General features: G+C 36.0%; 1 protein-coding gene across 7 annotated transcripts in view; it reads left to right on the top strand.

Moving 5' to 3' along the window:
- The window catches only part of VRK2 (VRK serine/threonine kinase 2), a 103,594-nt gene that overhangs the window by 83,643 nt on the left and 5,437 nt on the right, over nucleotides 1–14,514 (top strand). For all 7 annotated transcript variants that reach the window (XM_058684026.1, XM_058684024.1, XM_058684030.1 and 4 more), the window contains one exon: nucleotides 4,562–4,723. In XM_058684026.1, the coding sequence (XP_058540009.1) occupies nucleotides 4,562–4,723 (162 nt within the window). The remainder of the gene's footprint in view (nucleotides 1–4,561; nucleotides 4,724–14,514) is intronic.

Here is a 14,514-nt window from a genome sequence, read left to right as displayed (position 1 = left end):
AGGATTTAAAACATTTTTTACAGGGTGGGGGAAACCTGAGATTCCTGTGAGCAGTGCTACTGGACAGGCAACTAAATGTCCAGTCCTTCCTGGACACGATCCACATGCAAAACCTGTAGGGAGGGCTTTTTCTCCCTGATGCATGTGCAATAAGGTAGGGTCAGGATGCCATTCATTTTTAATATTTCTTATGAACTTTGGATCATCACAAGTGTTCCTGAGCCAAGAATGCAGGATGCAAACTAACGTGACTGATAGGCCGCTAGATGGATGGTGAGTCAAGTATCAGTGCACAGATGGTTCTGATTTGCTGAATTTTGTAGCTGCTGCAACTGAAGACATAAAATATCCTTCTAGTCATAAATTAGCTCTTTGGAAGCAAAACCTTGGCACCGGAGCTTTACAACCTTCAATTAGTAGGGAAAGAAGTATTTGAATGACTGTGGTATTGACATCTGTAGGCCTGCATAGTAATCATTCCTAATAGAAGAGAATATCTGTTTGAGGAGGTTTTGCATGGCTAATTAACTACCAGTGAGAATATGTAATTTTTTCATGATCTCCTGATTGTCACCTTTCTCTCATGATACAATTACATTTTATTGTAGCAAATGCCTCACAAACCAATTGTCAGCACTATTTACGTATTGCAGAAGGCAGAACAAAAGTTCATGTTTAATAAAAAGCCAGTGGATTTTGATCTTGGTAATTACTGAGACTTATTTTAACAGTTTTATTGACTTTTGTGTTTTTATCACTTTTGCAACAAAACAAAGAGCCATTTCCTTAACGTAGTATCTCCCTTGCAATAATGGTCACCACTTAATCTACACTAATTTAAGTAGATTTTTTTCCTTTTCTGTAGTTTTTCAGTTTCATAAACTTAATTGAAATATAAAAGAAGCCATTTTAAAAACTGATAGTTATATCCTCTGATGTAAAATTCTAATTATTATCCACCAGAATTTTTCAGTTTCATCAAATTCAAAGGATGTTTGTTGTGAAACCACTTTTATATGCAGAGAATAGAACATAAAACATTTTTTCCAATGAGCCTCAATCAAAAATATTTTATTCTTCCCTTTTGATTAGAGCGCTTTGATTATGAGTAAAAAGCAAACACTAAGAATAATATGCATTCTTAAGACCTTAGTTAATTTCTAACAATATGACCACCCCCGATATAAAGACAGTAAGAGGTTTTGGGGATGTAGTTCACAGCCGATCAATAGTTATTGAATAAAGACTTTATTTCTGTAGTATTTTAAGTGCACATATATATGTTATAATCATAATATAAAAATAGGTTCACCATGTGGTGAATCAGTATTTTTAAAGTTTACAGATTTTGTAATGTTGCAAATACTAAACTTGAAAATGTTGAAAAGCAAAATATGACAATATAAACTGTGCTGTACTCAGTTTCCCTGAATGATAAAAGTATAGGCTAGTTTCCACAATTGATTGCTTCCATAACAAAAATCATTTTGGGTCCAGAATGAGTATCAACCACATGGCCCCAGATTTCTCTTTTTAGTCCCAGACAGAATCTCCTTATTAGTAACTAAAAACATTTTTTGTTACTTCATACATGGATTACTCTAGTTATTTAACAGAATATTGAATGAATCCTGGACTTACACTCTTTGGACAAAGATACTGAAAAAGAAGTCAGTGGACCAGAAAACATATACCGTTAGGTAAATAAAATATTTCTATCATTCAGTATTCAAAGGAAAGTTATGAATGCTTATTTTTTTAAAATGTTATTTCCCTCAGCAGAAATGGTTGTACCTTTTAAATTTAGTATTCCTAACAAAAATATGCTTTGGTTAGGTATTAGAAAATAGCACATCACCGTTAAGAATCTTGGCAAACTTACAGCATCTTTTTGCAAAAGAAAAAGGAGGTATTTTTCCAATACTAGGTTTTTACAAGGCATCATAAACCGTTCCCTGTAAACAGAGCCGCCTTCTAACACAAGTCCTCCAATACTGTTACTGGAGTTAAATTGGAAATGAATTTTTGTCAAGACAGTAGAGACATTGATATTTTTTTTTTCTGAAAGGCAAATCTTTTGGGGCATTTGCCTCAATCAAAATGATGTTCTGTATAGCTGAAATCACTCTTTAGTAGCTCCGATGGCTCCTGAGGTAACACTGTCAAATTAGAAGAATCTGTCATCAGGCCACCACAGTCTATTTATACCATCCACTGGGATTTAATGTCCAGAATTCACTGAAGGAAACCATATTTCAGTAAGAATGCTTACTGAGGTGAGCTAAAGCTCTAGAATTCCCAGATGAGAATGTTAAAGCCACGTTGGAAAACCAGCATTATTGAAGGCCCCCGTTCAACCCTCTGAATAAGCTGTTTCTTCCACAGCCAGTAGAGGATCCTTTTACCAGCTTATCATAGCTCTCTCCTTGTTATGATGCTTGAATCCATATTGTAATACCACAGACACCCATCCTTCCTCAGTGCTCTCCCTAGGCAGAGGAGTAACTGTAGGGCAGAATGAAAATGTTCAAGCTGTCTTACGTTTCAGACAAGTAAGAGTTTGTCCCTTCATTTACTCTAAATCTGAGGTTAGCAGCAAATCCAGGGATGAATATATATATTATTATTCGTGGTAGTAATCTTTGTGTTGACCTTGAAAGTCCATAAAATTATTTCTTGAGCTTTAATTCTCAAAATAATTCTATTTATATTTATACTGTGTGAGAAAAGTAGAATATAAATTCTCATTTGTGAGCACATTTTTGGCTCACTAGATTTCAGGAGGCCAAAGTATTCCTGATTTCTTGGAACACTGAAGTGCCAATGGAAAATTAAATAAAAAATACCTGATCTGAATAGCCTCTCTCTTGAAGATGACACCTATTTGGGTAGTATTTTATTTGATTTCGTGTGATGCCCAGAGTGTTTTCTATATTCACTCTTACATCTTTGAGAAAACGTTTTACCTCTGTTCACAATTAAGAGTCAAACTTATCCCACTTCACTCTTACCATTTTAAAAGTTCCCCTAGAAATAGCAAATTTCCATAAACTGGGTATCATCTTGTTTATTAGCTAGAAATGCTTATGGCAGCGCAACCTGCCCATCCAGCCAACTGACGGCAGATCCAGGAGGCACCATCTCTTCCAGAAAGCCTCACAGAGGACTGAATATATTAGATCAGATTTTGTTTGTACATCAGAGGCTCCCAGGCCAGAAACTCTTATACCTAAAGTGAGGCATTAAAAACCTCAGTATCTCAACTAATCCCTTATATCATAAAACACATTTTCACAGTGATTGGCAAGCCAGTCTTTCATTAGAACGAACCGATGTACAACAGCTTTGGGAAACCCTTTGTTTCGCACCAGTGGTATGGTGAGCATTTATCACTAAGATGACTTCAGTGGGAGTGTGACTCAGAAGGTGGTTACCCATGAATTTTCCCAGTAGTTTGGGAGACTTGAGTGGTGAAAATAAAGAAACCCTGAGTGATTAGGGAACAATGCCAATTGTCAGGGTACTGAAAAGCAATGGCTTTGCTACCCTTTGAGAAGCCGGGATCCGGGAGGAGGGGCGAATAAAGAATGGTGTTGTGACAGCTTAGACCTCGCCACAAAACACCAGCATATTTTAAAGGGAAGGAGTGAACACACTTGGCAATAGAAGCTAAAAATTGAGAGACTACAAATTAAGGCTCTGCTTGCCTAGCCAACGTAATTCATTCTCTGTTTTGGCACTGGCTACTCCATTATTTCCCCTTGTGCTGTTCCTATCTTCTGCCCCCTCTTTAACCCATGAAGAAAGGTGACGGCACTTTCAGCTGCTGTAAACATGAAGCTACTGACCAAATACTTCACATAAGGATCTTCACTGTGGCTCTTAATCTTCCAGCTGAATTGTGGGATCTGCCCTTCGATTTCCGTGTCTACTTCAAGGTTATTAAGAGTCAGTCATCCCCCAGGTAACACCACGGTGTGAAAAAGAACCTGAGAGACAGCAGGCTTGTTGTAGAACTTAACCTTTGATACTGGTGCACAGTACCAGGTGGCACGAACTGTTACTCATCTACTCAAAGGTTAAATTACCTGTATAAGAAAGTAAGCAACATTATAAGCTCCTTTTCTACGTTCACATTCATTAGGCTCACTTCAATGATAGAAAACGAAGATTCTAATTAATAAGAATTTAAACTAAAAAGATGTACTGGATCCACTCCCAGCAAAGGTTAATAATGAATTCATGTGCAGTTTTAGAATGTGACAGTTTTCTGTAAAAATGCCGTTTTCAATAAGCAAGTTATCTGTAGAGATAATTTCTAAAGAGCGTATAACAGTGACACTAATTTTAATTGGTCTTGTACTATTGATGAGAAAGGGTCTGGATCTTGCCAACTGCTATATTCTTTCTATAACATCCATTTGTTGGTTTCCTCTTTAATTCTTCCTTTTTTTTTTCAAAGCTTGGCAAGTTTAGAATTTTCAAGAATCTGGACATAGAAGCATCTTTGTTTTACAAGTGTCAAAAGTTTTCATTATACATTATTACTCTCAATCAACAGGTTGTTTCTCAAAAGGCTGCAACAAAGCAAGTCAATCAGATGCAAAATAGGTTAATAGAAAAAAACATCCGTGGTGAGAGAAGTGCTGAGTCCTGTTCAACCTGGAGAAAAGTGCAAACAGAGGAGCCGCTGACTAGATTGCTTAACAGTGAAACAGCTCAGGTGAGAGGCTTTTTGTTGTGGTTTTTTTTTTTTTTTTTTTTTTCCTTAACGTTACATTAGAATATGCCGTTTGGGAATAAAGACCTTCTATTTTCTCCTGGGGGCCAAGGTTGTATGGTTTTGTTAAATGAGAAGGGGCAGAAAATATCCTATCCAGTGGATAAAATCAAAGCAGCCGACACCAATCATCACAGAAACAGAATGACAGTGAGCACATTTGCGTACAGATCTGATTTCTTTACCCTGAGAACGTAATGAAGTGCACTTAAATTTTTTATGCCATCTATGATCCATTAGGGACTCTTAGCATATTCCATACTCTTACATGGGTTCCTCCACTCTCGCCCTTATAATCAAATGTGAGTGAAGAGTTTCCCTGTTGATACGGTTGTATTGTAAAATGATGTATTTTTTACGTTATTCGATCATTTGGTTGAGTAGTGACTTACCTTTAGCAGAGGACTCATTCAAGCAACAGCAAAAGTCTTTCCTAATCGAACCTTTTTCTGAGAAGAAGGAGAGGCATACAATCAATGTATTTATATCCTCAATGAAAAAATATTTATTTTCCAAAATGACCAACGTTTTATATGATTTATACAGCATCATTTTCCTCAAATAATTTGAGGTAGTTTAAAATGTGAAACAGGATATTTTAATGCCCCCATCTTCTATCTCCCAAACCCTCTCCCCTCAAAATTGGTTTATCAGGCATTGAGACGTTAATCACTAAACTGAGCACTGAATTTGGCTCTGAACCTCTTGGCAGCCAAGGTGAAAATTAGACACATACAAGTTGGGCATTTCTTACCCAACCAACAAGCATACACGTTTATCCAGAGAATGTTTTTACAGTACTAATAAGAATCCTTTGAACTTATAGTTCCCATTTGTAAAATTACAAATATTGCTTGATGACAAAATTTTGAGATTCTTGTGTGTTCTTTTTCAACCTGTACTATGCACCAGAATCACTTTGTGTATGGAGATAGGAAGGGACTATAAAAAAAAAAAAAAAAAACCTGATGCCCAGGTTCCAAGCCAAGAAATTGATTCATTGTAACTAGTGTGGGCATTTGTGATATGTGTGTGCAGATTTTATCACTCCAGAAAGCTCTTTCTTTGTTCCTTTTCTCAGTCAGTCCCTTTCCCCCAAACAACCACTGTTCTGATATTCTGATTTTCACACTAGGTTAGTTTTGTCTCTTCTAGAATGTCACGTACCATGTTAGTCATACAGAATGCACTCTTTTGTGTCTGTCTTCTTTCACTCAGCATATTTGTTTGTTAGTTTGTTTTTGAAACTCATCCATATTGTTACACGTATCACTAATTTGTTCTTGTTGAGCAGAACTCCATTGTGTAGTACACCATAGGCCATATATCCATTCTCCCAGGACACCTGGGCTGCCCCTGGCTCTAGCCATCATAACTAATAGTTACTATGAACATTGTGACACAAGTCCTTCTATGGTTACATTTCGTTTGTCCTGAGAAGTGGAATTGCTGGTTCACAGGGCAGATGTATGTTCACCTCTATAAAAAGCTGACAAGTGCTTCCATTTTGTACTCCCACCAGTAATCCCAGATCCTCCCCAGCATTTGGTGGTGTTGGTCTTTTTAATTTTGGGCATTCCAACATTTATGTATTAGTATTTCTGTTGAGTCCGATTATCAATGACCTGTTAATTAATAACTGTGGGCACCATTTTCATGTACTGACTCCCCATTCATATGTCTTCTTTTGTAAAATGTCTTGATCCATTTTTATTTGGATGATAGTCTCTTTATTACTGAGTTGTAGGAATTCTTTATACATCTGTATTGTGGATATGTTCTCCTAGTGTGCAGCCTCCCTATTCATTTATTTGTCTTTAATGAGCAAAAACTGTTATTTTTATTTGAAGTTCAATTTATCAATGTTTTCTGTAAAGAAACCTGGGAAACTTTGCCTATCTTAGGGTCACAGTTTGTTAAATATTTTTTTAAAAGCCTTCTAGTTTTGGCTTTCATTTTTGAGTCCATGAGCTCATTCTTGTGTGTATAAGGGGTTGAGGTTCTTGTTTCCCATCAGAGCCAGCTGTCACAGCACCATTTGTTAAAAAGATTTCCTTTTCCTAATTAAATTTCCTTGGAGTCTTTTTCAAAAGTCAGCTGACAGTGTAAATTGTGGTCTATTTCTGAACTCTCTCTTGTCTTCTAATCAGTCTATCTGTCCTTACACCAAAACCACAGTACATCAATTACTGCAGCTTTACAACTAGTTCTGAAATTAGGTAGTACAAGTCCTTCAACCCTTTTCTTCAAGAATGCTTTGGGTCCTGTTCCTCTCCATAAAATTTAAGAACTGGTTTGTCAATTTCCACTAAAAAGCAAAATGGAATTTTGATTGTGATTCCACTAAATCTAAAGATCAGTTTAGGGGCAACTGAAATCCCAACAACACATTTGAGTCTTCCAATGCATGAACCCGATACTTGTCTCCATTTATGTAGATTTTTAATTTCTCTAAGTGTTTTGTAGTTTTTGGTGTAGGTATCGTATACATCTTCCATTAAAATTATCTCTAAATATCTTGTTTTTTAATTCTATTGTAAATATCATTTTGTATATTGACCTTGTGTCTTGAGATCTTTCTAAAGTCACTTTTTAATTCTCATTTTTTGGTAGATTCTTAGGATTTTATACACAGTCAGTAATGTTTGTGAATAGAGTTTTACTTCTTTTCCAACATGTATGCCTTTCATAGCTTTTTTTCATGCTTTGTTATACCTTCTATGACCTCTAATACTACACTGAGCATGGGCATCCTTGCTTTGTTCCTGTTCTTTGGTGGAAAACATTCATTCTTTATACATTAAGTATGATGTTAGCTGTAGGTTTTTCCTAAATGCCCTCTTATCAGGCTGAGGAAATTTCATTGTAGTTGTTGAAAAAAATTAAGTCATGAGTGTATATTAAGTCCTTTTTGGGGATCTACTGAAATGATCATATGATTTTTCTCCTTTACTAGTGCAATGAATTGCATTGATTTTTGAGTGTTAAATCAACCTTTTTCTCTGGGATAAACCACATTTAGTCATGATGCGTTGTCATACTGAATTCAATTTGGTATTATTCCATTAAGGGTTTTTATATCTACATTGATGAGGGATATTGATCTGTAATTTTTTTTTCTTATAATATCCTTGTGTGGTTTTGTTTTCAGGTCATTATGCAAATTGGACGTGTCTATTTTCAGAAACTGTTTTAGTAAGATTTATCTTTCATAAATGTTTCCTAGAATTTAGCAAGAAAATCATCTGGGCCTAGAATTTTATTGTAGGAAAATCTTTAATTATGAATTTACTCTCTATAACATATAATGATCATTAGATTTTCTTTTTCTTCTTGTGTCAGCTTTGGTAATATGTATCTTCCAAAGAATTTTTTTCTTTCTTTTTTTTTTTTTTTACAGTCTAGCTAGATGCTTATCACTTTTATTGATCTTTTCAAAGAACCAATTTTTGGATTTGTTGAATTATCTACTGCTGAGATTTTTTTTTTCTCTTTTACTAATTATCGTTCTTTATCATTTCCTTATACTTATTTTGGGTACTCTTTTTTTTAAGCTTCATAAGGTAAATGCTTAAATCATTACTTTTAAGCCTTTCTTTCTAAAATATATAAAGCTATAAAGAATTTTAAGCAGTGTTTTAGATGTATTCCACAAATCCTGATATATTGTGTTTCATTGTTGTTCAGTTAAACGTATTTTCTAATTTCCCTTCACTTAGTCTTTGACCCCATGGATTTTAGAATCATGATTTTTTAATTCCTAAATATTTTTGAGATTTTATTGCTATGTTTTTGTTATTGACTTCTAATTTATCAGAGCATATTCTTGCAATCCTTTAAAATACACTGAAACTTGTTTTATGGTCAAAAAGAAGACTTAGTTTGATGAATGTTCCTCATGTGCTTGGAACAAATATATATTCTGAATTTGGAATTTACTATTCTATAAATGTTGATTAGGTTAAATTGATAGTGTTGTTCAGTCCTTCTATATCCTTACTGTTTTGCTTTATTTTGTCCTCCTGTTTAATCAATCAATGACAAGGTATGTTAAATCTTCAGCTGTAATTGTGGAGTTGTCTATATTTCCTTTAGTTTTATAAGTTCTTGCTTCATGAATTTTCATGCTGTTAATAGGGACATACAGATACAGAACTGTTATGTGTTCTTGGTGAAATATTGTTTATCATTTTAAACATCTTTTTTACATGTGTCAATATTCTTTTGTCTTGAATTTTACTTTAATTTTAACAATTCCAGCCTTCCTATGATTAGTTTGCATGGTGTGTCCTTTTCCATCCTTTTGTTTAATGTTTGTGTTTTGTGTCTTTGTGTCTGTGAGTGCTTTTGTAAATAAGTTTAAGTCTTGCTTTTTTGCACGACCTCACAAACCTTCTTTTAATCTGTCCCATTTCCATTTAATGTAATTATTGTAGTTCAATTTAATCTACAATCTCACTATTTGGTTTCTTTTTGCTCCATTTATTCTTTGTCACTTTTAACCTCCCTCCTGCTTTCTTTTGGAGTAAGTGGGAATTTGTCTCTCATATCTTCAGTTTGTAAACTGTGCTTCTCTGGGCTGTTTTGTTTTTGTTGTAGTGGTTACTTTAGTACAGCAAGATATGGCTTATGGGCCAAAGTCAGCGGGTCACCTATTTTAAGTAGTTATATTTAAATATACTTATATGGTTGTATTGTTAATAGTTAAAGTTAAATAGTTATATTGCAACATGGCCATACTCATTCGTTTACATATTCTCTTACATGTTGTCTATGGGTATTTCCATGCTACAGTGGCAGAGCTGAGTATTTAGAACACAGACTGTGTGGCCCCCAAATCCTAAAATATTTACTATCTGCCCTTGAAAGAAAAAGTTTGCAAACCCCTGCTCTAAAACCACTCTAATTAAAGTTTACTTTAATAATATAAAAACTCTAATTAAACTAATACCCAGAATATTGTAACTATAATAAAAATTGAGACATATTACATTCTTTTTTTCATATTAAGTCTTCAAAATCTGGTGTGTTTTACACTAACTGCACACCTCAATTTAGACTAGCCATATTCCAAGTATTCAAGTCATATGTGGTCGGTGGCTACCATATTAACATAGCTCTAGAAATTATAATATACATCTTTCACTTGTATAATAATCTACCTTGATTTAATAAACGACTTCATATATAATGTAAGAATCTTGCAAAAATACATTTCCATCCTTTGTGCTACTGTTGTCATACTTTTTTTCACATATATAATTAATTCCATAATGCGGTTACTATTGTGCTTTAAAAAATCAGTTTTGGGTCGCCTGGGTGGCCCAGTCAGTTAAGCATCCAACTTTGGCTCAGGTTGTGAACTCACAGTTCATGGGTTCGAGCTCCACGTTGGGCTCTGTGCTGACAGCTCAGAGCCTGGAGTCTGCTTCAGATCCTGTGTCTCCCTCTCTCTCTGCTCCTTCCCTGCTCATGCTCTGTCTCTGTCTGTCAAAAATGAATAAACATTAAATTATTTTTTTAAAAATTACTTTTATTTCAAAGAAATTGAGAGGGAAAAAAAAAGTCTCTTATTTATCGCTGTTGGAATTCTTCAGCCCTCCCATAGATCTGAGTTTACAGTTGGTTCATTTCCCGTCTTCGCAGAGAATTTCCTTTAACATTGTAGTGGAAAGTTCCTGGAGACTAATTCTCTCACTTCTTGTCTGAAAATATCTTTATTTCACCTTTACTTTTTCTGTTTGTTTGTTTTTATTTTGTTTTTTGGTGTGGGAGAGCTGGAACTATATTTTACCTCTGAATTTATTTTTTTAACATTTCATTTTAAAATAATTGCACACTCAGAAATTGCAATAGACGGCTCCCATGTACCCTTCCTTCAGCTCCCATGTACCCTTTACCCAGCTTCCTCCAATGACATCATCTTATAACAATAGTATAATTTTCAAAACCAGGAACTAACTTTGGCATACTACTATAAAATACATACCTTATTTGGTCATCAGTTTTTACATGCACTCATATGTGTATGTTGCTGTTAAATTGTATTACATGTATGGACTAATCACAAAAATTACTGTATGGAACTGTTCTAGGAAGAAACTCCCTCACATAGAAACTTCCGTGTATTGCTTTATATGGACACCCTCCCCTTTATCCTAAACCCTGGAAAGCACTGATTTGTTCCATATCACTATAATTGATTATCTTGAGCATGTTGTACAAATCAAATTCTTTACTATGTAACTTGTTGAGATGGGCTTTGTTTCATTCACCATAATGCCCTAGATAGAGATCCATCTGAGTTTGCATGTATCAGTATAGTTCATTCCTTTTTACTGATAAGGAATGTTCTGAAGTATGGACGTAGTGTTGAAGAACATGTGAGTTGTTTATTCTTCACCATTTAGTGTGATGTTAGCTGTATATTTTTGGTAGGTGTTATCAGGTTGATGAGGCTCACCTCTATTTCTAGTGTACTAAGAGTTATTATGAATGGGTATTAAATTTTATCAAGTGCTTTTTCTGTATCAATTAATATGATCATATGATTTTTCAGCTTTACACTGTTGCCATGGTGGATGACATTGATTAGTGTTTGAATATTGAACTAGTCTTACATTTCTTTAATGTTTGTTTATTTTTGAGAGAGAGAGAGAGCAAGAGCAGGGAAGGGGCAGAGAGAGAGGGAAACACAGAATCTGAAGCGGGCTCCAGGCTCCGCGTTGTCAGCACAGAGCCCAACGTGGGGCTTGAATTCACAAACTGTGAGATCATGACCTGAGCCAAAGTCGGATGCTCAACTGAGCCACCCAGGCACCCCTCTAGTCTTACATGGTGTAGAAGTCTTTTCATATGTTGCTAGGTTCAATTTGCTAGTATTTTGTTGAGAACTTTTACATCTGTTAATGAGGACTACTGGTGTGTAGCTTTCTTTTTATTCTACTGTCTTTATCCGGTGTTGGTATCACGGCAGTGCTGGCCTCATAAAATGAGTTGACAAGTCTTCCTCCTTTTAATTTCTGGAACAGAATTAGTAGAATTTGTGTTGTTTCTTTTTAAAATGTTTTAGAGGGGCGCCTGGGTGGCTCAGTCAGTTAAGCTTCCGGCTTTGGCTCAGGACATGATCTCACCGCTCATGAGTTCAAGCCCCACATGGGGCTCTGTGCCGACAGCTCAGAGCCTGGAGCCTGTTTCAGATTCTGTCTCCCACTTTCTCTGCTCCTCCCGTGCTCACACTCTCTCTATCAATAATAAACATTTTTAAAAAAATTAAAGTAAATATTTTAGAGAATTCTCCAGTGAAACCATCTGGGCCTAGAGATTTCTCCTTTTCACTATGGATTCAATTTCAAGAGTAGTCAAAGTTCTCTGCAAGCAGCCAAATAGTTAAATATTTAGGTTTTATAGGTCACATGCTCTCTGTTACAACTATTCAGCTGTACACCATAGTACAAAAGTATCATATACAATATGTAAACAAATGAGTCTAGCTGAGTTCCAACAAAATTTTATGGCACTGAAGTTTGAATTCCATAAAATTTTCCAATCAGAAAATGTTTGTTCCAACCATTTAAAAATTTCAAATTAATTCTTAGTTGGTAACTCTACAAAACAGGCTGGATTTAGACTGGGCAGATTTTCCTATTCTTTGTTTCAACTTGATTTTTGGTTTATTTTCCTTTTTCTAGTTTAGGTAGAAGGTTAGACTATTGTTTGAGCCCTTTCATTTTTTCTAATGTAGATATTTAATGCTATAAATGTCCTATTAAGAATTGGTTTAACTGTATCCCATAAATCCTTATGTAATGTACTTTTCTTGTACCTATAATTTTATTTATTATTTATTTACATTTGTTTATTTCTGAGAGACAGACAGAGCATGAGCAGGGTAGGGGCAGTAAGAGAGGGAGACATAGAATCAGAAGCAGGCTCCAGGCTCTGAGCTGTCAGCACAGAGCCCAACGCAGGGCTCAAACTCAGGAACTGTGAGATCATGATCTGAGCAGAAGTTGGTTGCTTAACCGACTGCGCCACCCAGGTGCCCCTAATTTTACTTATTTTTTAACGTTGATTTGTTTTTCAGAGAGAGAGAGCAAGTTGGGGAGGGGCAGAGAGAGGGGGAAATAGAGGATCTGAGAGCAGAGAGGCTGATGTGGGGCTCGAACCCACGAGCTGCAAGATCATGACTTGGGCTGAAGTTGGATGCTTAACCAACTGAGCCACCCAGGCACCCCAGTATTTTTAATTTTGTACTTTTTCATGAGACTTCTTTTGATGCCTTGGCTATTAGGAGTGTGTTAATTTCTAAGTGAAGATTTTTTCCATTTTCTTTGTTACTGATTTCTAATTTATATTATTGTCTGAGAACATATTTTGTATCATTTCAAATTTGTTAAGGTTTATTTTTTGACCCAGGGTATGTGGTCTTAATGAGAGATTAAAGAGACCATGCATTCTACTGTTTTGAGGTGTAGTGCTCTATAAATATTATCAGATCCCATTGGTTTGTGGTATTATTGATTTTTTTTTCTATAGCTTGACTAGTTAGCTCTCTTGTAGTTCTATTAATTCCTGAGAACAAGGTTTTCTAATTAGAAGGATGTGAGGTATGCTTTTTTTTTTTTTTAATGCATGATAGTGATGGGTCAGTTGGGCTCCTATCCACAACATTTGAGGCCAAAGAGACATAGAGGGTTGCTGCTTTTTGCTAATGTTTGCTTAATGCAGGCTGGGCATGGTCCTTAGGGCTCTACTGCACAATGTCCACAGTGTCTGTTGCAGAGGAAGAGAGGCACTACTTATGTTGTGTGAGTGCAGGCAAGGACAGTCTACAAGGCTCTACCCTTTGGTCTCCAGAGTATCTGGGAGAGAGGGAAGGAGAAGTCAGTGCTCAGTAGTACAGGCTGGGCATTGACAGGGCTCTGTCTCATAATTTCCATAACGCCAGTGGAGAGGGTACTGCTTTGTTAGTGTGGGGTTGGTCTTTTGACAGGGCTCCACTTTAGTCTCCTCAGTGCTTGGTGGGGAAGGGTAGGTGTGCTCCCTGGTTAACGCATGGTGGTGACACCTGATAGGACTCTACCCCAGTTTCCACAACCCCTAGTGGGAAGTGGGAAGGGTACAGCTTCTTTCATGGTGTTCACCTAAAGTACAGCAGGTATAGGAGACAAGTGTCCTGAACCGTATACTTGCCCTCCTGCTGATCCACTGTTTAAAGACAACAGGCTTTTCCTGGACTTTTTTGTGTGCACAGTGTTGTTTTCCAATTGTAGATTGCATTGTGGCCCAGGCTGGGATAAATAGGCACCAAAAAAAAAAAGGTGGTTGGGATGAGACTTGGGGCTGGGTCATTCTGTGTGTTCTAAGGTCCTTATCCAGTCTGCCTTCTATTCTATAACTTTTAGAATGTTGTATTAATTTTTGTCTAAAATCTTTAGTAGTAATTAGAAGGAATAAAGTAGAATGTACTTACTGTCTTGGCTGGGACTAGATGCCCCTCACCTTCACTGTGAAGGCCTCACCTGACATGAGATTTTTTTGTTCTGAATTTAAAAATGTTTCTTGTCATCTTGTGTTTTTTTCCGATGAGAAGTTAGCAGTTATTCTTATCATTGACCCTATATATAATGTGTCCCTTCTGGCTTTTAATATTTGCTTTTTATCTTTGGTTTTCTAGAGATAGTTGTCTTTATGTTTATTCTGCTTTGGGCTCATTGAGCTTTTTTCATCTG

Source organism: Neofelis nebulosa, chromosome 9, assembly GCF_028018385.1.
Source record: "Neofelis nebulosa isolate mNeoNeb1 chromosome 9, mNeoNeb1.pri, whole genome shotgun sequence".
Classification (NCBI taxonomy): domain Eukaryota; kingdom Metazoa; phylum Chordata; class Mammalia; order Carnivora; family Felidae; genus Neofelis; species Neofelis nebulosa.
The sequence above is the reverse complement of the archived record's forward strand: the minus strand, read 5'-3'. Positions and strand labels throughout refer to the sequence as shown.